Raw genomic sequence first — 25,595 nt, forward strand, 5'->3', positions numbered from 1 at the left:
CTTTAGAGTGGCAACCCTTCATTAATGCTGTGTGTGAGGTTGTCCTTTTGTATAGGTGTGTGTGTAAGTGTGTGTAAGTGTGTGCACACACTTAACAGTAAATGTAGGTGGAAACAAAACTCATCTCTAACAGGGATGATGTTGCATTCCACAGGCACGATTTCTTTTTCAGAGAGACGTGGAAAAATACACCCATCCTAACCTGGCCACGCACTCCCACTGAGACACACACACTGTGACGCATACAGACACACACACACACACACACACACACACACACACACACACACACACACACACACACTGACTGACAAAGTCAGACACATGCAGCCACATGCACAGATGTCGACAGGCAACTAATATTTATACCAATGCTTCAATAAATCTATCTGCTCTCTTGTCTATTTTCTCTGGCTTTGCCCATGCAGAACGGAGGAGAGGAGAGAAGAGGGGAGGAGAGGAGAGGGGAGGAGACGACAGGACAGGAGTGGACTGGAGAGGAGAGGACAGGAAAAGAGGGGACAGGAGTGGAGAAGAGAACCTCGTGGCATTTTACTCCTCCTTGGCCGTCCTCTGTGTCTAAAACACAACTGCTGGCCTGACTGCAACACACAACTGTGCAACAAAATTCCTGGAAAAAGTGAACTTGTGTCAACTTGTACAGCTCAAACTAATACAGGCCCGCTTCACCCCCCCTTGTCTTTTCATTTCTGCAGCATAAATACTTCCAAACAACACCTTTTTCTTTTCTTTTCTTTTTTTTTTTGCTGAGTCGTAAAGCTCATCCAATCAAGCCAGAAGTGTAGAGAGGATTAAGTTCAGCGAAAATTGAAAACCTAAAAAATGAAACAGTCCCACAAAGTCTGGAAAAGCTCCAAAAAACAGAAATTGTGTTTTTAAACATCTGTAATTTAAGTAATTTTTGGTCGGTTCTTCTGCTACTCCTCCTCACAGAATGTAGACAGTAAAATAACTCTGGAATATCCAGAGTGATGTTTTTAATTCAGTCAAACTCGTACAAGACAAACTACAAACCGGATCCTGCCTGTTTTTTTCCTGCATGGAGATTAAGTGAATAATCCTACGTACAGCTGGCTGCTTCTACTGTTGTGCAGCCAGGTAATGAAAATGTTTAGAAATACTGAAGCATGACCCTCACGCCGAGCCCCAGCTGTCCCAGGTTCCCTCTGCACGGAGGTTGCATGTAGGCTCCAGAAGATTCTTTTTTTTTTTTTGCGCCTTTGTTACACTTAAGACTTCTATCGCCGGTCAAAAGCACAAATGCTGCATGCCATCACTCTGCAATAAACTGATAAACTGAAGATTAAATAAACGCCGCGCTTTTTGTTACCTCAGCCGAGGAAGTGATGTGATCACTGGCGTTGGTTTGTCCGTAGCAGGCTAACTCAAAAACTTGTGGATGGAGTTTGATTAAATTTGAGAAACAACTGATTGAGTTTGAGAACTGATCTGGGTATGATGACGTCATGGACAGATTTCTGTGATAAAGGGGAGGAGGAGATACGCTGTCCAAGTGCTCTCTAGTTGAGTAAGATGAGGAATATTTTGGATGAGAAAACGTCAGTTTAGATCTGATGCAACATTTCCATGCTTCTCCCATTAAAAAACCTGATGACCACCACATTATAGCAGTTGTTTATTGATTTTCAAAGAACACGTGAGGAACGGTAGGGCAGGGGCAGGTCAATTTTTGTTTTTTCATGTTTTTTCCTGTGACGGAGACTAAAAAAATAACTTTTTTTTTTTGCAGGCGATTTTGATGACGTTGCAGAAATGCCAACGGTTCATCTAGTCCTGGACTCCTGATGACTGGCACTTCTCTCTCCACCATTCATGGCCAGAATGACGTGCGACAGCTTCATTTGTCATACGCAGATCGTCGCAAAGCCCTGACATTCCCACCACGTGACAAGTCGATCGAAGAAAATCAGCATCACCAACGTGACCTTGAGCAAACATGACATCATGTCAACGGCTTCTTTACACGCAAGCTGATCTCCCGCGGCTTCGTATCCAAGACCAAAGCTGCAGCAACGACAATGAAGTGAAGAGCAAGTCCGCGTAATCATGTACATAACTTTATTGTTTTGACAGAACAAAAACGTCGACATGTTTGATAAGTTGCGACCTGTCACACACAAGTGTATTTATTGACCTACTAATGTGCAATACATGTGTGTTTTATTGCTGTAATATTGCTCATGCTGATAATGACCTGACACTATATGGAAATATGACAACTGCAAAATAGAAAACTGGGGATTTTTTCATGTAATAACAAACCAACTATTAAATGTATAAGGATGCTGCTAACACCCACCATTACTCAAAAGGGACCTGAACTAAACAAAGATTCATACACAGCTTTTATATATGTGTATACATAGAAATATATATATGTATGTTTCATAAGGGGCTTTGAAAACACCGCCCGCTTTACAGCAATCCTTTAACATCCCTCTAATGAACCTGTTCATTTGACCTTGAAAAAGAAATTGTGATACAGCAGATGATGAAAGTAACACCACTGACCAAATCTGCCTGAGCAGAGTCATGACAGCTCCCTGAAACATCCACAACCAGAGAGACACCATTTTTAGGAATCCTTAGTGAGAGGAGAACATCCCATCGCTCTCAAACAACTAAAGCAGAACATGTTGAAGCAGTGTTACAGCTCACTATTGTCTACACATTGTCTGGTGATAAAATGCAAGTGTAAATGAGATGACATAATAGGTTTATTGGAAAAACACACACGCACACACACGCACGCACACACACACACACACACACACACACACATAAACGATCTTGTCTGCCTCCCATGGAGACAGAGAGTCGAAGGGCAGTGTGCTTTCAGTAACCGTCCAAATGCAGTTTAATGGAAGTTAAAGGTGTATAAAAGTTAACATCAGCGATAACTGGCCAACCTGCACATACTACAACATATTTACGTGCACACACACACACACACACACACACACACACACACACACACACACACACACACGCAAGCACGCACGCACATTAAAAAAAGCAACCAACCAAAAGTGCATTATTACATCAGCCCTGTATATCATAACACATCATCATATACCAAACAATGTCACGTAGCTAAATAAAGGTTTCTTTTCTTTTCTTTTTTAATCACCGGTTTAGTACAAACAACCGACCCCGATTATTGCCAAACTGTTGCGGAAGTCTGATGCAGCAAATATCCAAAGTGCTTCTGAGAGAGATGGAAGTGAGTAGTCTTGTCATCATATCTTTATATAAATAACAGTCTTCGCTGGCAGTTCAAGTCCACAGCTGCGAACACCGCGTTGACAGCATTCTTCACCAGAGATCACGTGACACCGTTTCCCTTTTTAAAAAAAAAAAAAAAAAGATTTGTTTTGTTTGACTGGTTTGACGAGTACAAAGAAAAACTTTGAAGCCGTTTATGCACGAGACAAACTGGGAAGGAGCTTGGTTAACATCTTTAGAGATTTACTGGAGGGGATGGGGAGAAATCCTTTGGGAAACAGCTTCTTTTATCAGATCATTCAAAGAATACAGGTATTTAAATTAGGGCCATACAGAGATTCTAAACTGTCTATGATACTAAAATGTTCTCGAGACAGAAAGCAAAGTCTCTAGAGAACTTTACATTTCAGATAGAAAAGAAATTGTTGTTTTTTTTCCAGATCAAAAATATCGATGAGTGTGTTTACATGCAAAAAAATAATAATCCGATACCTGGGAATAATGCAGTAATGGCAATAATTAGTTTTCAACATGGTGTTTATTTTTGATGTACATTTTTTTTGCTCGACACATCTCGTGAAGCTCGCCTCAACCCTTTTTGAAGAACTCCTCTAAGCATCAAGAAGGTCTAGGATGCTCCCATTCATCACGTGATGCTTGCCCTGCATCTTTCTTTATGTATGGTCCACCAATGAGGATGTGTTATTTTCAGCTTTCCTCTGGAAATGAAATCCAGGGGTGTGATGTTTCCAATCACGCTTAAAGCAGATGGCCGAGAAAAAACAAGAGTTTCAGGAGGGGGGTTAGGGGGAGGTGCCCAAACCACCTATTTCTAAAAAAAATTTTAAAAAGTGACGAAAGCAGCAGGAGTGATGGCCTGTGGAGCTGATACAAGGAGCTTTCTGACCATAAATACATGTTAAGGCCACCAAAGTTAAAATATTCAACTGGGAATGAGATATAATCTAGACCCTTGAGCAGCATCTGATTTCTTTTTTGTCCTGGTTTCCAGCTCTAAAGCTAGGGTTGGTTTATAAGATTCGACCATCACTTAAATAATCTGGTAACTCCCTGAAAAAAAAAATCTGATAATGATCGGTTTATTTGTGTGCATGTAAACACCCTCGCTGTGACATCTGTAACCAGTTTATACAAGTAGGAAAAATCCCTAAATCAGCACACGCTGAAGTCTAGAACTTTTGAAAGCAGTTCACATCAAGTGCTGCTGTTGACCTGGAGGTTGGAGGGGGGAGACACCAACTGCAGTCACACGTAGGCCCTCCTCACTCACTAGGATGGAAAATACACACTTTCACATTCTTTGGTCCTTTTTCTATAAACACGAAATGAAAAATAGGTAGTTAAAAAAAAGAGGCACTTCTCTATTTTACTTCTTATAGTCCCTGCTGTCTTTATCCAGCACCTATTATTACATCTTACTGAAAAGGTTCTGTGTGAAAACCAGACACGCTATTGCTAGTAATTGAGTTAACACTTTTTTTCTTTCTTTTTTTTTTTTTTTAAATTTGGGGCCTTTGTCTGTTCAGAAGTGGCACAAAAAGGATCAAGAAGCAGTCACATTCTTCTTTCACACCTGCCAAACCAATGCAAAAACCTCATGAAGATACAACAAACAAAGTAATTAGTCTACTCTCAACTGCAGTTCATCAGTTTATCAGTGGCAGAGACTCAGCTCTTTCCGGACCAAACACTTCTTGCACTGGACCACGCAACACCAGTGGAACCGACACAGACAGTTCTCCTCAAACACCACCGTTTCCTCCCGGTAGCCACGCTCGCAGCAGAGCAGATCGCAGCCGCTGATGTCCATGGCTGTGCTGTTGCACATGCGTCCTCGTGTCCCCAGTGAGCCAGTTTTACGATTTGCTAGGCAGAAATCAGGTGACTCGTCTGAGTAGATCAGATCCTGCTTGTCTGGCGGTTTGATATTCTGGCCGACGGGGATTAGGGTCTTTCCGTCGTTGCCACCCATCACTTTGGAAGCACCGTTGAAGCGCTCCAGCAGGCGGTCGCCCACCTCACGGAAATGAGGCATCTTCTTCCAGCAAGTGCGTAAGGTGCAGGAACCCGACAGTCCGTGGCACTTGCACTCTGTCCGCATGTAGAGCTTCACCGCCTTGGAGGGGAAATGTGGAAGGGGTGGGTGGGGTTGAGAGGTAAAGAAGGAGGGAGAGGTGAAAGAGGGCAAAAGAGAGATGATTAATTAAACATTTTTAAACCCTGAAGTGAACAAGACATGAGTTGGCAAAGGTCTCCAAAGAGGTTATTTATTTTGGGGTTTTCAAGATAGACAAAGCCACTGGCTCACACACTCACACTCACACTCACACACACACACACACACACACACACACACACACACACACACACACACACACACACACACACACACACTCACACACACTGATAGATAGGTAACATAAAAGCAGACGCTATTCAGAAGGAATTTAACTCCCCCCCCACCTCAGTCCCAGCTCTCCTCACCTCCCCCCCATGTTGCCTCTGGCCTTCCTACATCTAACAAGCCTTGACAACAGATCATTCACTTATACTGCACATAATTAACCCATCACACACACACACACACACACACACACACACACACACACACACACCTACCTGCTTGCACAGACACACATACTTACAAAATGTCTGTGCACACATGCATGAATGCACATAAACAGACATTTACACGCATCACTAATCTTCCAACCTCTGGGCATAGGTCGCCTCTTATGTTCAAAATGCTTTGCTCGCTAATGCTACAATTGGAAAATATCCCAAAATCCTTCTCTGCTCTCCTCTGCTCTACCTGTCTGTGACCCCGGTGACGGTGAACTTTGTAACTCCGTGTTTTGCTTGTGCAACATTTCTGCAAGAGGGTGGAACAAACGGAGACAGCAGCTAAAAGGTCAGTGCAATTTTAGAGATGTTATAAGCAACACTATAAATTATCATCATTAACTTATCTGATATCCGCTCCTTCAGAAGCACTACGACTTGTTGAGGCCATAATTCTCCTCATACGAACAACAAAGAGGAACTTTAAACTTCCACGAGGGCTGTAGAAATGTTAGAAGCTAGCTGCCTCGGAGGCTTGAAAACAAAATGTGTGGCACGCTCTTGTTTTTGTGTTTCAGAAACCTGATTCTTGTAAGACTATCAGCTTACGGCACTACACGAACATGGCCGGGGGGCGACGTCTCTCTCTCTTTTGAATGTTCGTGGAATGATGGAACATTCCACAGGACAAGCAACACCTTTGTGGGTAAAAATCTCAGAGAGTATAGTAAAACATCAGACCAGATACCAAGTACAGCAACAGTTAAAATATTTTTCACGAAGTGCATTTGAGTTATGGTCGATTGATCTTTGAAAATGTAAACAGGCAGTGAACGAGCATGTACACTTCTTACCAGTCGCCCAGCTTCATTGTTGTGCAGGTCAACAAGTGTCCTGATGTCACTCTTTCCTCGTCTCCTCTTGGCGTCCATAAACTGTTTTGATTTTTCATAACCAAACTCCACATCGTCTCCGCAACCCCCCCACTCCCACTTGACTCCGTCCCCAGAGGAGGATGACTGTGGTCTGGGAGGCGCTCTGTTCCTCGTTGCCTCACAGCCACACTGCAGTAGGTCTCCCATACTGCAGGCCTGGGTCACTGCGTGGGTCACGCCGGCCGCCGTGATGGCATAAACAAACGCCGTCTCCCGGATATCTGCAGTACAAATGACAAGCAAGAGAGTTTATAATGGTGAGAATGATGTGTAGTTTGCAAAGAAAGTCACCAAAAATCTTTGTTCTTATCTTAAATTTTCAATATATGACCGCAACTTAGCACTCTCACCTCCTTTTTAATTGATCATATCAGTTATACATATATATATATGTTGCTGATTTCAAAACTCCATTTTAAAGTAAATGTATGTAAGAGGTTTGTTCTGACACATTTATTTGTTTCTGACTCTATAGAAGTGGGCAAAACAGTAAAATCCCCCAAAAGAATGAGATATGGTTGACCAAAAAGATACAAATGTGGCATTCTTTCACATACGTTCACTGAACCTGCAACAAAACTGATTGGAGTCTCCAAGAGGAAGCCTGCCCCCCCACTTTGGGCAATAAATTAAATTAATTTAAAGCAATAAGTCATCATCTCAATGTCAACAGGCTCACAGGCTTTCAATCTGATATTAAAGCAATATTATAACTTTTATGGAAATATGTTAAAGTGTTACTGTACTTCACCCTAAAAGTACAATTGGCTCTTGAGAGTTTCTAAATGGACATTTAAGACGGTTTTATTGTTGCTAACAGTTGGTCTCCATTCGCTTCAAGCTGATAATACATAGTTGGTGTTTTCTGACCTCTGAGTCTCCAGGAAGTCGTGCGGTGTTGAGGGCACATAGATGCAAGTACTTGAAAGGAAATTTACATGTTTTGGTTGAAGTGATGCTCTTTAAGAATTGATAAAAAACTGATACCTTTCTCATGACTCTCATGTTAAATGTAGCACTTTAAGCGAGATAGCCTAGCTTAGCATGAGTACCTCAATCATGAAGGTCCCTCTTTGCCCGTATGATGAACAGGATTACCCAAAAAACGATTCAACTGGTATTCTTGAAATTTAGCAGGAGAATGGGGCGTGGATCTGATTAAAGGGACACATCCAATTTTTTTTTAAATTTTTCTAATGTATTTGAGCAAATTAAATGGATAGATTTCAATGAAATTTGGTAATAATTGTCAATGGGATTATAACGTAGGCTTGGGTTGGGAATGGCAGGTAATTTTAAGATATAGCACACTGGTTTTGTTCTTGACTTCATGGAAAATCACCTATGGATCTATACAATATTATACTTTCCAGCTTGATTTAATTTTTTTACTGAAAAATTGTTGAGGCAGCATGAAACCATGTGATCAGCTAACAGAATAATGTAGAGGGCCAAGAATCAAGCCTTGCTGGACTCCATAAAAGAGATGCTCTGTAGATAGAACCAGTTCAGGACCATGTCAGAGAGACCAAAACATATTCAAGCCTTTCCTCTAATATATCTTGATCAACTGTATCAAATGTAGTGTTAAGGTTCAATAACAGAAGGACAGAAAGTTTAACAGAATCAGTGGTGAGATTAATGTCTTTCAACACCTTGATAAGAGCAGTCCCAGTGCTGCTATGGAGCCTTATCCCAGACTGGAAAACTATCAAGGTAGTTATTTTCTGCCAGAAAGTTGCTAGGTTGTCTAAAAACAACTCTGTGATTTTAATAATAAATGGCAGGTTTGATATGGGCTGTAATTATTCAGTACTGATGGCTTCTGATAAAACTTTTTTGAAACGTGTCTTAATTACTGCAGTTTTGTGGGAAGGAACTGAAAAAAAAAAAAGACTTGCTGCAAAACATCTGTTTTCAAGCAGCTATTTACCCACTCGGAGAAAACTCTAGTCAGACAATCACAGCAGCACATGGAAGGTTGGAGAAGAAAGACAATTTCTTCAGGAGTTGTAAGGTTTACCGTGTCATAAGTAATTTTTACCCTTTTCTGACAAGTCGTGGAGACTCGAGAGTGAAGACCCCAAGAGGGGGAATTCAAGTATTGTATGTTGCGGTTTTGTTCTCAAGTGAGGGAGGATGGAGCGTGAGATGGGCTGGAGAATCGGAGCACGAGTGGAGAGCTGAGCCAGAAAGCAAAGCTCTCAATCTACCGGTCAGTATTTGTTCCTCCTCTCACCTGCGGTCATGAAATAGGGGTCATGACTGAAAGACCTAGATTGTGGATACAAGTGGAGCAAACGGATTCCTACAAGGGGTGGCCGGCCTCTCTCCTAGCGAGGAGGTGAGAAGTCCAGTCATCCGTAGGGGATTGAGAGCAGAGTCGCTGCTACTTTGCGTAGAGAGGAGCCAGCTGAGGTGGTTTGGGCATCTATAGGAAGAGGCCACAGGGCAGACCAATGACCAGGTGGAGGGATAATATCTCTACGCTGGCCTGGGAATGCCTCGAGGTCCCCCAGTCAGAGCTGGTTACTGTGAGAACCCCTGCTAGAACTGCATCTCCTGCAACTCCACTACAGATAAGCGGATAAAGATGGATGGACAGACGGAAGACGAGCAAGACAGATCATAGTAGATTCGTTTTCCCTCATTTATGCTTGTTTTCCTCTGAGCTATGGCATCAGTCTCCTCATAACAACGGGGAAAAGCAACTACGTGTATTCTCAACACGTCTAACTATTCAGTTATGATGCAAACAAATGACTGAGCACAAAATCAAGGCCATGAAAACTGTAATGCTTAAAAACCTATTTTTGAAAACAGAATAAACAAGCCAAGTTTGATTTTTATTTTTGGAGCGACACAGTGTAAATGCTAATTAACTACAATTACACCTATATCTTCTCAGTGACTGATTTCATCTTAACGTTATCTGTTTTGATTTTTTTTTTATATGATCTGCAGAATCCATGCAGGACAACTGGGGAACAGACACAGCACAACAACTGATCCCGTCAGTCCATGGGAGAGGATAAAAAGAACCTCTCTTTCAGTCCTGGTCCATTATTACCATCTCAAGCATCATCGGATTTGTTGCGCTCAGAGGCCGGCTATCCCTTTCTTTCATACACAAACACACACACAATCAGTCGCCACAGCTGCTGGTTTATTTCTGGTTCGGAGCTTAACACTCCTGGCTGAAGTAAAGTCCAAGCACAACCGCAAATTGATTGTCTGTCCTCTCGGGTGGATTCAGCACCGTTCTCAGCCTCGGCTCAACACATCTTTAGCCACGCTTCCTGCTGCACGCGTTCACTCAACAAGAAAACAGCAGCCATGAAAGAATTTGACAACGACTGGGCTGAAATAAGAAACCCAGCTGCTGACAAACATATTTTAGTGGCGTTCGCAAGTGACTTTACAAAATTTGTGGCCAGTTTTCCCATATGAATGAGTTTGTATGCTCACATTTCCCTCACGTGAACTTCAATCATCTCCTCATCAAAACAATATAGGGGTTTACTAGAGACATTCGACAGTAGTTGGCGTTTACAATGTATACAATATGATTATATTGTCAAATTTCTACAGCCGCACTCTTCGATCAAATTCTATCACTCTTACAGCAATTTTGGTGCCACGCAGGTCATCGCAGGCCTGAATCAGTCCCTGGAACGAAATTCTACAACAGTCTTTCATCTACACAGTTTTATAAGTATACACCCCCCCCAAAAGAGAGAAAACAGGTGAATAAAAATGTCATCAACAGGTTTGGAACAAAATTCTGGGTCCTTCTGCTCTTCATTTATGTATCTCATGCATCACGCCTGTATTCAGCGTGAGTGAACCTTTCTGCTGGCGCTGACCGTGTCAGATATTTCTACTATATTTCCCATCCCATCTGTGTGAATTTCTCCTGTATTACCTTCCTTGTTCGTGTCAACACTTGTTCACAAACACTGCATCCATACGAAACCCTCATCCAGTCGTCTTGTTATCATTCCAGCCAAATTGTTCAGAGGAGTGAAGAGGGAAATTGGCCCTGGTTTTAGATGGATCTCTTTGGCTTTCATGGATCCAAGATGATTTTTTAGGAATAACTCGTATCCAGCTGCACACAACAGTAGCAAGCTATAATACAAAGCCTTGGCGCAGCCATAGGGACGGACTTTTTAGTTTCATTTTTTTCCATTGGTCACAGTGAGAATTCACTATATTGTATTTTGAAGTTACAAGATGTAACTTGCTCCTGGGCTTTAGCCATTTTAAGAGCAGAAAGTATAATTCTTCCCCTAAATTTAATCAATTTATGGCCATATGATATAATTTGGTTAAAAAATATGAAATAACTATAGAGGGAACAAATACATATCTCATGACCTGAAAAGATTTGTTTCCGCCCCGCAGCTCTGTACTAAAGTACTATAGAATAAGACAAGTCTTCATGCGTGTTAAAGCTGAAATCTAAAGATTCTTTGTCATCACTCTAACCCTCCCATTCCTGACAAATGTCACCGAATAGTGGCCAGCAAAGTGAAACGACATTCGTTCTTCATTTGTTTCTATCAGACTTTTAATAGAAATGTTATCGTTTTTTTTCTCCCCCCTTAGGTCACGCTGACCTTAGTCATCAAATTCTGATCAGTTCAGCCAAGTGGATACTTGTGCCAGATGTAGTGACATTGCCTCCAGGCATTCTTGAGACATCATGATCAAGAAAATGGGACGTACTGTTGTACCTCCGACCACAGCGAGGAGCCATGAAAACCAGCTGTGCATCTGTTCAGCACCAAACAGCAAACAAACACAGTAAGCGGTGAGGTGGTGAACTCCCAGAGGAGTTGATGGAGAGCAAAAACAGAGCTAAAGGAGAGTGAAAACTATACCGGCCAGATGGACAGACACTCATCAGTTAGGGAGTGATGTTATGATTAATTAACTTTAATGCCATGTGAGTCCTGAACTGCTGTGTATGTAAATGAGCAACTGTTGGAAAACAAGTTCAGCTGGTGTCAAGCAAAATAAATATACAGTACATGTCAGGCAAGAAGAGCATATTCCCTATCTAGGGAACTTCCATTTGGTCCACCTAAATGGAACAGGGTCATAATTAAAGGAACATGCCAACATTTTGGGAAATAGACAGACAGATATATCCTTTTATGCTCTTTGCAGCAGTCAGCTCAGAGCGGCTGACTGCTAGTTAGCGTCGTGCAGGGAATGGTAGTGGGTGGGAAGTGTCAGCTCCCTGAGGCACCCACGGAAGAGAGAAGAGCATCGACCCTCCTGTCTGGCTCGCGGCAGGACAAAGAGTCCATTAATCCTCCCCAAAAGATGAAGCGCTCCTTACTTCACCTGCACGGATCCTGCAACGATGTGAGAAGATGGTCTATTTCGTTATCAGCTCTCTTCATGGCAGAATTCACCAGGAGATTACAGACGTGTGTGTGTGTGTGTGTGTGTGCGTGTGCGTGTGTGAGGGCTAAGTGAGGGACTTTCAATTCCAAGAGCTGGAAGGAGGTGAGCGTGCAGTCACCACCATCAACCCTGCCAACTCCATATCACATGATTCAGTGAATGGGATTCATTAGAAATGGTAACACACGCACGCACACACGCACACACACAAAATGGGTGGCGTGCGACGAGACCTGCACACCCCAGCATGTCATTATATCAATACCAGCTGTACACCCTGACACCCAGCGATGATAACCAGTGCAGGCAAATTGTGCAATTGCTCTTACTTGAATTGTTTATCACATTTTGTACATGGTTATCTTTTGTATGTTTGTTTGGGACTGGCTGTTATTGATGAGGGTGACTTTATATGTGAAGTCTTTTCAGAAGTGTGCGTGCGTGCGTGCATGCGTGTGTGTGTGTGTGTGTGTGTGTGTGTGCTGTTGCTTCCAATTCAGATAAGTGATGTTTAAATTCCCGTTACTCAGCAGAACAGAGCTGAAATTCACAAGATCAGCCGCAAACTCCAATCAGTCATCCCAAAAACATCCATGTGTCTATTTAAAGACGTGTGTGAAACATCAGCACTCAAGTCCTGATTAATGCAATATGTTCACACAAGTGATTTCAAAAGCAGCTGTGGGTCGCTATCAGAAATCACAGTGTCCAGATGTCATCAGAAACACAGCGTTTGGTACAAGAATCATCATGAGAAAATTGTTGGGTTGATGTTTGTTTAGTTTTAGCGAGGAATGTTTTAAATGTTCCCTTTTCTTTTTCTTTTTAAATTTTCTCCTCCTGATATCAATGACCTGGTGGAAAATAGCGTCACGGCAAAAGAGCAAGAGGCAGATAACACAAGGAATTAAATACAAAGAAAAGTTTTGTCATGCATAAAAGAAGCTATCAAATATAAGATGATTTGAGGCACCCCTGTTTCATATTTTCCTTGGAGACATGAATTCCAAACAAATTCTCTGCCACGGCGGGTGTCTGGGCCTGTCTACGTCTGCTTCTAATTCCACAGGGCCCTTCTGCAGGAATTAGCACATATTCTTTCAATACTTTTAGGCAACCATACAGGGGGTTCTGGGATGGTAAAACGTGAATTCTGTGAAATCGCGTCACAGTCCGGATGAGCGCGATATCATATTTAACTGAAAATCATTTGTTTTAATAGGCTGGCAGCTACCGATGGTCAGTGTGGTTTGTTTTCTAAGAATGGAAATCACCAAGAGTAGAACCTGCAATAACCATGGGAGGCAGCAAGGAATCGTTCCACCGACCAAGAAGAGGCAATTCGATGTTAAAATGGATTCACTGTTGGGAAGCGGATCGGTAAAAGTCGAGGTCACATTAGCTGCTACAACACAGCGGAGAAATGTGGTCCTAGACATTTTCACAAAAAACACAAACCGCCTGAGAACTCACCTGTTCATGAAACCATTAACTAACATTAAGCCTCTTCTTCATTTACCCTCAAAATCTCAAGTACCACTATTTTTTTCATCGGTTTATTCAATTTACCTCTTTGGAAAGCAGCTTATTCTTTGATTAGTGCCATATAATTCCAAGTTATTGTTAGAGTTAAGCAGTAAAGTTATTTTGATCACCATTACTAGCAGTAGAAGAAGCAGTATCTAAAAAGTAAGACGTTTTGCTTTCAGTTCCATGTCGATTTATATCAATAATATATTATTTTTCTTTAAAAAAAAAAAAGAATCAGGAGAGTTTCATAATTCAGATATTTTCTGAAAAATGATCACGCCTTTTGAAAACTAGCCTTAACCCTCCTTATGTGATTAGGAGCACTGAAGCACGCTGGCTGGCTCACGCTACAAGTCATCACTGCCCCCAGGCTCTCTGTGCTACCTGAACACAGTGGAGATGAAGGAAAAGAGGATAATAACCACCAATTAATGACAAGAGACCAGAAATTAAACCTTGTTTTTGAAGCTGACTCTGTGTGAAAGGTTCATGTCCAGAGGACAGAATAATGAGATCGAGATGCAAAATAAGCCGCCGTCCTTGTGCCGACATGCTCATTTGTTCACACTGCTCTCACAAGATGAGAAATGGCAGTTTCAGTAGCTAATGATGTGAAATCAACCATTATCCAACTCAACCACACCTCTCTCTCTCTGTCCTCCCCAAAATTAACGTGTATACACAGGTTTTTGTTTTTTTTTGACAAACTATCCTTTCCCAGTGACAGATGAGTTTGCATTTCTGTTGTAGGTGTGTACTTGTGCAACATCACCAACTGGATGCACTGAAAGTGAGCGGTTAACAAATGCGTAAACCACTAAAATGTATGAGCGGGTTGGCGCCCTTCAGCTCCTCAGAGGGTAAATGCGTCTCCACCAATCACTGTCCCTGACAGCTAGCGGCTAGTTAGCACTTACTGTGCTGTGTGTAGGTCGTAACGATGCATAATGATGTCAGTTATAAGTTGTAGCTGCTGTGGTTCTGGTTAACCACTGCTATGCTGGGGAGCTGAGTGTGTGTGTGTGTGTGTGTGTGTGTGTGTGTGTGTGTGTGTGTTAACAAGCTCAGTCAGACCCCCCCCCCCCCCCCCCCCAATTCCCACTGGCCAAAAAAACCCAAAACATGCTAACACCGGCAAACGTGGCTTTTGTCTGTTACGAAAACGGGTTCAATCAGCTGTCTCTCCCAGGGCAAATGACTCAGCAGGAGACACGGTGCTGATGGTCTCCGACTGGCACTGATGCGAACACCAGGGGGAGTGTGGTTATGTGCCGCCCACTCCCAGCGTTTCCAATCTTGGCTTTCAACAATACGTATGGAGATCATGGAACTGTATCACTTCTGCAGTTAGCTTCCCCAGGTTTTTGTCAAGCAGAGCTATAAACCATCCTCCATGCTGCCTTTACTGCAGCTAACAAAGAGTATCTGATGCTGCTTTCACAACACCTCTTTGTTTGTGGAGTGTAAAACACCAGGGAGAGAAAGAGAAAAGGCTCCTCGTCCTTTTGAAGCGGGTATGGGATCAATCGACTTGGTAAAATGGGTTTACAAGGGCGTGGAGGGAAGAGTCACAAGCACTGATTTCTCTCACTTTCTTCCAGCCAATCAGAACCTGACATGAACGCTGCAAAGCAGCTATCAGCTCTCTGTCAAATGTAAAAGACGTCACTTCAGTTCTTCCCCGTCATGAAGCTCAAACTCTTTCAGCTTGATTTCTTTATTCCGATCATCTCTTCATAATTTCAAGGGCGTTTGTGTGCAGGGATTACACATTTGTGAAATTTAGCATGTCTTCTTGGGTGTCGTGTTTCTATCACTGCCAATCAGCACTGGATGGAGTCATGGGATCAGACTGAACGCTAGCTGTGCCCCTCCGAAGACAGAAAACAGACTTTTTTTTTTAATCCAGGGTAAAAGGGGTATCAGTCTCTCTCTAATCTGATGGCTTCACACAAAAGTGCAGAGGGGGAAAAAAAAAGTAAACATTAGCACATTTGTGTTATTTAGTTTCCTTGCAGCTACAGATGATCCATTATTATTGTCATTGTCTGAGAGATGACGTCTTTTTTTTTTTTCCATCACGGTGCAGGATCACTATCGCCCATTAGCGCACTGACAGGCCGCACAGTTGGATTCTTAAGCTCACATGTTGGCACGCAGTCAAAGAGCTCATATGTGAGGCACATTAGCTGACGACACACGGAGCAACAGTGTGGTTTCTATCTGAATGCTCATTAGAGAAGGTAGCCTGGAGATGTTTTTGCTACAGACGAGAGCGGTTCAGTCAGGCTGCTTGTTGTCTAAGACCCTATAGCCAACGTAGAACTGTGTCAATGAATAGATAGAACTTCAGAAAAAACACCCAATTACACACTGGTGCAGTTCTAGGACCTATAAAATATTCATATTTCCATGTGAGTATCAAACTGGGCAGCGAAAAAGGCAAAAAAAACAACAAAAAACCCGCTGCAGAGGAAGTTTAGCGTGTGAAGCAAAGACTTCAGGCAGCTAGAGCGGTTATTCCACTTGCATGAAAAAGAGATGGAAGCAAATCAGCCAAAACTGGATTAGAGGAGCCCAGATTATAATCATGTGAAGACAGAAGATTTAAGGGAGAGAAGGCAAAAGTTCATATCCTCTTCAGCGCAGCATCAAAATGTTGAACGGGCTGCGATCTGCATTCCTGACGCTGCGATTGACAGGAAAGCATTCTAATAATGTGAAAAGCACAATAAACTCATGGAAACGAACACGCGCGCTGTCGAGGTTTAATGGAAGTAAGTGCCCACCGGTGAAGGCTGCAGCAGCCTGCATCAAAGCTACTCAACCTTCTCTACTATTAGGACGTTTTATTTTGACATTTGCTCGTTAAAATCATCAAAACAGCCATTGAGAGAAGCGCCAGGTAATTGAGGGCTGCCACCCCTAAACAAAGGAGCGCTTTGGCCTCGCTCATAGACAGGCAGGAATTTATGATTAATTACTCGTCTGACTTCTACTGGTAGATTCCTGCCCTCATCTGTTCCCTTCTTATTCTTTCACATTAAGCTTGGTTCTTTCTGCAACGTTGACAGTGTTGTCATCTTAAAAAAAAAAAAATTAAAAATAAAACTTCTTCTTCACAAGTGACAAGCAGCAAGTATCCTACATTGATTCAATTATTATCTTCTATATTTGGACGGTTTTATTCTCACGGTCCAGTTGCTTAGTGGTTTTTTTTTTTTTGTCTGTATATTCTTGACTATATCGTCTTATAGTCTTTAATGATTACTTCCTCCTGCATCTGTGTTATGCTCTCCAGCACTGCAGTCAGGAATGCATTAACAATTTTTCACCCCAATATGCAAGATGCCGATAGTCCTCAACTAATTTGGCCGATAGTCTGCACTAAATGATGCTCTCTTTGTATGAATATGACTTTATGTGATATTCATATTTTTTTACATAACTGAAAAACATGAAAGAATTGCGATTTTTAACATTTTTCGGTATTCCTGAATAAGTTGGGAAAGCCCGTGAATCATACAGTACCGCTTTATTGAAGAAGGCTAGTTTTGTTCATCAGATCAATACCAAAATAGCAAAACAGTTCCTAAAAATGATCAATATCATCTTATGAAAGGTTTCACCTCCCAACGTGTCCCTTGAAGGCGGTTTTTGCATTTTCATTGATACGTGTGTGATGTGGAGTGAGGCATGTAAGCACTGGTGGAATTCCTGCCTTTAGAGAGAGCTGGATCAAATTTAAAAGCAATAAAAAAGTTTGTCACAAAAAAAAAAAAGGATCTAATGATACCTATTACATGCCGGTATTATTTTCATCCCTAGCTACAACACTTGAATTTGCCTCCAGGGATAAATAAAGGTTTGTTTTATTTTTGTATTTGTCTCAGGAGATAGCAACTTAACCGTTCCAAAACAAGACACTGCACATTCATCTTTCCTTTCCTAAATACTTCAAAGACTATACAAAGTCAAACTGCAGCATTTTGGCATATTTTACTTCCACAGTCTAACACGACATATACGGTTTGCTTGTGGGTTTTTAAAAACCCAGACATTTCAAATTTCAAGTTCATTGCTCATGTTAAATTTGCTTGAAGACACAAATCACCTGCTCCGTCCTTGCAACTGTAACCACAAGTGAGCTCATTTCAGGACGCGACTCTTCCAGGAAAGAGACACAAGCCTGCCTTAATAACGCGCCTGACACGTTTTCTTTATGGACATTGGACGTTCCCTGTTTGTTGGTCAAACACACAGATAAAGGCTCTGTGTAGCGCCAGTCAGGGACCAGACAGGCAACTCTCTATGAACGTAATCATATGAGAGAAAAAGCAACACAGTAATTGCAGAAGACCCAGCGATGACCCAACATCAGCTATATTGCAGACATCAAAGAGCTGGAGGAAGATATTAAGAGATCTCTGGAGAGATGTTAAGAGAAAAGGCCATTTTAGCTGATCATTTCAAGCATGCCCACTCTGACGAGGAGGAGAGGCAGTCAAGTGTGAATATGTCTGCTCTGAAATACAACAGCTGCCCTTGTGTGTTGGACTGCCATTAGACAGGGATCTGACCTCAAGTTGGCATGAGGCCGCAGGCTGCGGGCTTGAGGTCATGGGTTCAGATCCCAAAGTACTCAGGGCTGAAAATGGGACATGACAATATTTATGTGTTTTTTTCAAAGTACTTCAAACCGCATGAAGCCTCTTTGGGAATACTTATGGAGAGAGCCAATAATACACTGAAAATACATCTGAAATACATCATCTTTCTGTACCGGCGTTAGCTTTGCCTGGGTCAAAAAAAAAAAAAACATAAAACAGAGTTACGTTCAAGTAAAATCTAAAGCACCAGTTCGACCTGTTGGAGTCAGTTTGTTTGCATTTTACCCATGTAGTCATTTTATACTCCTGGAAACATGTATGCCGATGATAATCAAATATTCCCGAGCACCAGGTCCTTAAAAATCCATCACATCAACTCCTGCCAGTCTGCGCTAAAAGTCCCCTCCAACTCAGCAGTGACTAAGTTTACATGGACCGACACGTACACGGCATTTCCCAATGATCACAACCCCAATAAGGTGGGAGTTGGTCTAAACCGTGGGTCGGCAACCCGCAGCTCCGGAGCCGCTCTTTAATCCCTCTGCTTCGGCTCCCTGTGCCTTTGGAAAGTAAATAAAGAGTATTTGATTTAAATTTATTCTATTTTAATTGGTCGTTTTGTTTTTTAATGTAATTCTAAATTTGAAGATGATGGTGATCCTGCAGCATCAAAATAAATCACCTTCAGTTTCTTGTCGCACAAAATGCTCGTTACAATCGCGGCCGTGCAACACCCGCCGGCATGTAATTATTGAACTTTTGATCCCCGGTAGCCCAACCATGGATACATACAAGAAAGGAAAAGTTTCAGAAGAAATGTTTTTGTTGCACGTAGAAATAAAATTTTGTTTTCTCCGTTGAAGCTCATTGATTTCATAATGGTAAAAAAGCGATATATGCAGTGTTATCTTCATTTTAGATGTCAAAAGGGTTTTGTGGCTCCAGATGTTTTCTTTTCTATGGTAATCAGGTCCAAATGGCTCTGTGAGTGTTGAAGGTGGCCGGCCCCTGGTCTAAACAATCAATGGTTTTAAGTATTCTCAAGTGCTTTGTGGACATGAAACTTAACCTCACTGCCAAGTCCTACTGGAGTTTTTGCAGCATTTTATGAAACCTGAAGCCGCTTCAAATACTCCACACTCACTCCAGTACACTGCATATTTCAATAAAGGTGTTTCTGGGATGGTGGGATGGACACGATCAATCACATGTCTCAGTTTATCCCCGAGGCTGAGTGATGCTGACTGCAAAATACACTCAAATACACACTGTAAAATTTAAAAAAACTGGGCATATCTCATTCTCACTCACCTTGCTGCAGTATTTTGCCAAAATACTTGTTGTGGCTGGTGCAGTTCCAGCGGCGGTACCTGAACTGGTACTGGCACTCCCTGACGCCCAGCCTCGCTCCTTTGGCTACCTCACTGACGATCTCAGGCTGAGTCTGGCAGAGCTCAGCCTGCTTCCCCGCCAGGCGCTTCGCCTTTCTGCATATACTGTTGGGATCCATCACCAGCGGACTGCCCACTGCCCTGGAGAGGTAAAGAACAATCTCTCAGTAAAAATGTCATCTACAGAAAGTTCACACTGCTCTTTTTGTTGCACGACACTTGTTAACTTCATCACATAGTCAACAATGTGGTTCATCAGCAGCCACAAACCAAATACAAGCTGTGTTTTCTTTGTGGCAGCAAAGCCTGCCAACTTTACCCACCACTTCTCCACAAAGCGCCTCTTGAATGAGCACGTGGGAGACAAAGGAGGCATCTTAGCTCTGACGTCAGACTGACCTGGTCCTCGCTATAAAAACCAGCTGTTTATGGGCCAGATCTTAATGCTTAGTTGACTTTGGTAAACCAGGCATTTTCTTAACTTCCAGATGAGAGCTAGAAGCTTAAATAGTGGAAGTATAAAAAAGAAACTATCCATCGCACTCTTAAAAAGCCTTTATTCGTTTCATGAATGCATGGCAAAGAGAACAAAAAACACACCAACATGAAGGGGCACACGGGGTGGCTGACCAGAGGTGAGAGACAAGCAGGACATATATGGGCCCAAGAGGTAACAGGAAATGACATCAGAGACTTATATTGAAATTGACACAGCAGGTGACTCTAAAAATGCTGCAATTGGAAAGTAAGTAGACTGCAATGCTTTACAATGAATATGCAATCCTACACACAACACAAATACACACCCTTAATGAGGCTGATGGTAAAAGAGGAGCATAAACAACTTCCTCTTTCAAACCGTTTTCTGCCTTAATTCGTTGAGGATATAACATCTGCAAATGGAGGAAAATGAATCTTCAAACGTACGGTAATATAAATGAAAGCCCTCCTTAGCTCTGACAGGCGGTTGTGTAAGAACTAATCATTGTTGATGGGAAAGGGGCTTATTTCCACCATGAAAAAGTGATGAGTTTTGAATGTGATGAGTATTTTCTTGCCGCAACACTTTCCACCTTGTGCTGCCTTCACTGACATCCACACTGCAACACATCCATCTCTCTCTCTCTCCCTCTCTCTGTCTCTGCCTTCCTCTCCCTGAATGTTTGCAGATGGAAGCTGTGAAACAGAAGTAAGCATGACAAACCCAGGGTGTGAAAAAGAGTGTGAGAACGAGCAAAAAATCCAGCTCATAGATGTTCATTCAGCCTTATCCCTGATAATCGCACCACCTGATATCATTCATCTGCTTTGTGAGTTTGTTTTCAGAAGTAGAACAAACACTCTTGCCAGTCTTCTCTGCCGGCGGTCGGATACCACTTGCGTGCATGCACGCACACACACACACACACACACACACACACACACACACACACACACACACACACACACACACACACACACACACACACACACACACACACACGTCTTAGCACACAAGTAGAAATGAAGGCACTTGAATCTCCAGCCCTCAGCTCAACGTACGTCAGCAAGAGCAAACACAAATTCTTGTCATTTTCAAAAAGGAATTTATATAGTTGACTGATTTTTTTAGCCTCTTGATGACACAAGGAGGAAGATACCAGGGGAAATACTGCACAAATACTGTTATCAACCAATACTTCAACATGTAACACTGGCAGAAATTTCTTTGTTATCAATTGCAGTATTTATCCAAGCTGAAGAGTAGCTGGAGTAAGTGTATCTACAGTAATAACATCCTTCATATCTAGTATTTTTAAGACAGGTGTGCGTGTGTGTGTTTGTGTGTGTGTGTCTGTCTGTCTAAGGTGTGCAGTAGTTAAAATACACAGTCTGCATGTGTTACTCTAATTAGCAGGTACTCGAACACTACTGTATATAGTTGCTCCCTCTCAATAACCCCTTATTATTCTCTTCCCATTGTTGTGTGTCTGTGTGTGTGTGTGTGTGTGTGTGTGTGTGTGTGTGTGTGTGTGTGCGTGCGCACCAGGGGCATAGCTGGGAAGAAGCTAACTCTGTCAGCAGCTCACAAAAGCCAGCCAGCCTGGTTTTTACAATGGGAGGTGTAGCATTGTAAAACTGGTGAATGTGCTGGGTGAAGTTTTGGAAGTGCGAGTTTGTCTGAGGGCTCTCACGATGACACAAAAGTTTCCTGATGATCCCGTTCAGTGCGTTAGCAAATATACTGCGAAGTGGAATAGCGACAGAATGTGACTGTGGATGAGTGACTGAAAACAGAGACACATATTGATGTGTTTTGAAAAAGCCTTCCACCTGTGATGATGATGGTCTGAAGCGATTGGTGGGACGGGTTCTTATGGAAAAGAATTTTGTGTTCTCCTTCTTAGGTTTCCATCTTGTGTCTTGGCACCAGCATCATGACCTGGTCAGTTCCTTAATGAATTTGCACCGTCCAAGTGAATGAATCGAGAAATGGGATTTGAAAACGTCAAAGTCAATGGCGTTCGTTAACGTCATGCCGTTACTGCGCTGCAGTGACGATGGATGCCGATCGTACTGTACGTGTAGAACTTCACGCTGGCCCCCTCACTTGAACGCGCAAAAATAACTTAATCCCGCAGCTCTTTGAAATTTTCAAGTGTTTTACGGACCGAATGGATCAAATTCTGGTCTTGAGAGCAGCGACAGTAGTGACAGAGAAAGCTTCGGCAGAGGAGGTGTGATCGTTCTCACCGCTAGAAAATGGAGACAAAAGTGCTGCACTGTAGCTTTTTAGCTTGACGAACAGATATTTATTTCTCAGTTTAAAAGCTTGTCTTTGTTTGGAAATTTGGTTTTTAAACCGCAATAAAAATGACTCGTTATTCCCGTTTTCCATCTCTGTCCTTCGCAGTCGTGGCAGGAATGTACCATTACCACCCATGGGAGTTGCCTGCAGAGTAACTCAATGCTACGAATGATGAGTTGAACTGTTGAACCTTCCGAGTAATAAACAAGAAGAAGTAATGAATATCAGATATGACGATGCGCAGCCAGTGGAAACAGAGCCGCAGATATGCACTGGTGTTGATGTTCTGTAAGCCTCATCCATGAATCAGTGCAAGATCATCCAGCTTCTCTCAACAGTATCTTCCCAACCCTGAACAACAGAGGGATGGTAAGAGAAAGTAGAGAAAGTGGAGAAAGACATTGTTCAGAGCTGAGAATAAATGATAATGGGAGCTGAAACTGCTGGGCAATCACTTATCTGGTGCTGAGAATTAAGATGAAAATAAATAATTTAAGCATGAATGGAAAAAAAATGTATTTGTGCAAAATCTTTTATACAACGATGTGAAATCCCCCTTTTCTTTTTGGTTGACTGCTGTTCTTGTAATCCGCTGTCTTAAATATAATTTTAGAACGATGAGAGGGAAAGCGGAGAAGAGAGTGAATCTGACAGTGGAGTGATCTGAGGTGAAAGAGTGCATCGCTGGAAATATACCCAAAAATGGGGTGCATTAATTGGATAATGGGATGAGTGTAAGCCCGGCATTCTTGCCCTTGTTTGGAGATTAGGACATAAAAGTGTGCATCCCTTCAAGGTAGGATGTGATTTGAGACTCCAAAAACAGCGTGTGCAACATGCTCTCAAAATCACGTAAAAGTACATTTGTTTTGCACAATTAACATTACTGAAGATCAGAATACATCCTTCATCCAAGCCACAGGCCCTTTTATCCGCTCTTTCTTTTATCGTTTTTTTTTTTTCCACGGAGCAGTAATAGACATAATCTTCAGTCGACGAACATGTGACTTTGTGTCTCGTCTCCTTTTTTTTCTTTTATGCGTTTTGCTGCAGTGGAGACGATGGTGCGCTGTTTACAACTGTATAGGACATACGGTCATTCCATGCTAGGGGCGTACCACTGCTAGATTAAAAACAAAAACAAAAAAAATTGTGTAACACATTTTCCGCTCAAAGGGAGGAGTGAGAGGTCTGATGTATTTCCTCGAGCGATGTTGACTCAGTGTTGAACTGTCTCAGCGTCCGTGTTCGTTGCGACGAGTACAACGCACCTCCGTCTCTGACTGTCAGCCATCAAATGGAGGTTCCAGGAGTATTCGTGAGTCAGCTGCAACAATTTTGTATATAAGACCATTACATTTGCTCTCTGATGTAGTATTGGTCAAATATTAAAGTTGCACTAAAAAGGTATACAGTTTCATATACAGCCTTTTAACAGACATCTGGGAAAATATAAAAAATAAATGGCAGCAAGTCAATCAGGGAATAGGGAGTACTTTCCCAGAATTTCACATGGAGGTCCAAAACACCTAAATACAACTTCTAAAACGGAAGAAAAAAACGTTCACGGTTGACGATGATTTGTATGTCAAACATGCTCCCGCAAACGTGAGGCATGATGGTGACTTCACACTGCAGCAGACGGACAGGGAGCCTCTCTGAGTCATACAATACAAGGCCAGAAAGAATAAGAGCTCAAAATGATCAAAAACCTAACACAGCGTCCAGTAAAATCACAGGATGGTTAGCAGGTGGATTCGCTAACATAAATGCAGATCGAAGCTTGCATTCAGAGAAGTTGGGTCCAACTGCACCGAGTGCCACTGTTCCTCGGCGCGTCCTTTTTAACTCCTACACAGATAACGAAACAAGGATTTGCCGTGACTGATATTATCAGGCGCTTCGCATGAGACGTTCTAAAACAGGCCGCAGTCCACAAAGACACAGACAAGATGAAGGAAAAGCCAAATCAAAATCCCAGATAACAGGACTGCAGTTCTATATCTCCTCGGCTCTTAAGGTTGCGCTACTAAAAATTAATATTAAACATTGGTCATATGGATAAATTCACTTTTATACAGCTCAAAAACGTCATATTAAGTTTTAATACGAGAAGAACACGCCAGACAGCGATTAAATATCGGTGTGCAAAGCGACCTCTGGTTTCATTAAAGGTCTCACGGCATCATGGTGCTGTACGGAGCCCTTCTTTTTTTTCACTCCACCCACGATTTAGTGAATTTCATCCCTCCTTAATCCCACAAGTATGCTGGAGATGAAGACAGTCACGACAAGCGCTACTCTGAGACACCAGAGTGAGAGAGAAGAAAGAAAGAGGATATCAGAGGGTGCAGGAAAAAGAGTTAAAGCAAGGTGAAGTGAATTAAGTCTGACATGAACACAAGTTTTGACAACGGACGCAAAGAAATGTAGCACATTAAAATGTGGGGCCCTGCAGTCGGATACACATAATACTGTGTCTGCTGATGTAAAACAAACTTGGGTATAATAAAAATTTTCACAGTGAAAAGTTTCTGCACTCATAATTTGCAATGTGCCCAATTTAAATTGCAGCTATAAAATGTGACCAACAGGAAGAAAACACCACCAAACCATTTTCAAATAAGACGTCCAACATTCGGCTGGTTATAACAGCTCGGTACAGTGGCACACCCAAAGGCCCTGACAGCCCAAACATTCAGTTTCTTGGAGAGAGGATTTATTAGAGAGGGAAAGCTGCAGAAAAAAAGCAGAAATGGAGACTCCACTCAGACCAGGTCTAACATATGTGACTTGAGAAAGACTTGAGACTTGAACTGTCTCGGGTTTAAGGAAAATACGAACAATCTGATCCTGCAGCAGCAAAACCATGTTGAGCAGCAGCAGCAGCAGCAGCAGCAGCAGCGGAACACCTGTGCTGTTAGTCATAACTTTTGGTTGTAAAAACTTCAAAACTACCGTTCAGCTACATACAGTGTTTGCCATGTCAAAATAAAACATGCTGGACTGACCACATCGAACTCCATCGGACAACTGAGAACGTGAGTGCATCACTCGCTAATGTGACAATTAA

The 25,595-nt window shown here is 42.3% G+C and overlaps 1 protein-coding gene across 2 annotated transcripts in view; it reads right to left on the reverse strand.

Moving 5' to 3' along the window:
- Positions 1-2,130: 2,130 nt before the first annotated feature.
- The window catches only part of wnt6b (wingless-type MMTV integration site family, member 6b), a 40,683-nt gene continuing 17,218 nt past the window's right edge, over positions 2,131-25,595 (reverse strand). For both annotated transcript variants that reach the window (XM_086219769.1, XM_086219770.1), the window contains 3 exons: positions 19,655-19,875; positions 6,705-7,006; positions 2,131-5,404 (listed from right to left, as the gene is read on the reverse strand). In XM_086219769.1, the coding sequence (XP_086075895.1) occupies positions 4,943-5,404; positions 6,705-7,006; positions 19,655-19,875 (985 nt within the window). In that variant the 3' untranslated portion in view covers positions 2,131-4,942. The remainder of the gene's footprint in view (positions 5,405-6,704; positions 7,007-19,654; positions 19,876-25,595) is intronic.

Source organism: Aulostomus chinensis, chromosome 12 (assembly GCF_037954235.1).
Source record: "Aulostomus chinensis isolate RoL2024-O1b breed Wild chromosome 12, RoL_Achi_v1.0, whole genome shotgun sequence".
In the NCBI taxonomy this organism is placed as follows: domain Eukaryota; kingdom Metazoa; phylum Chordata; class Actinopteri; order Syngnathiformes; family Aulostomidae; genus Aulostomus; species Aulostomus chinensis.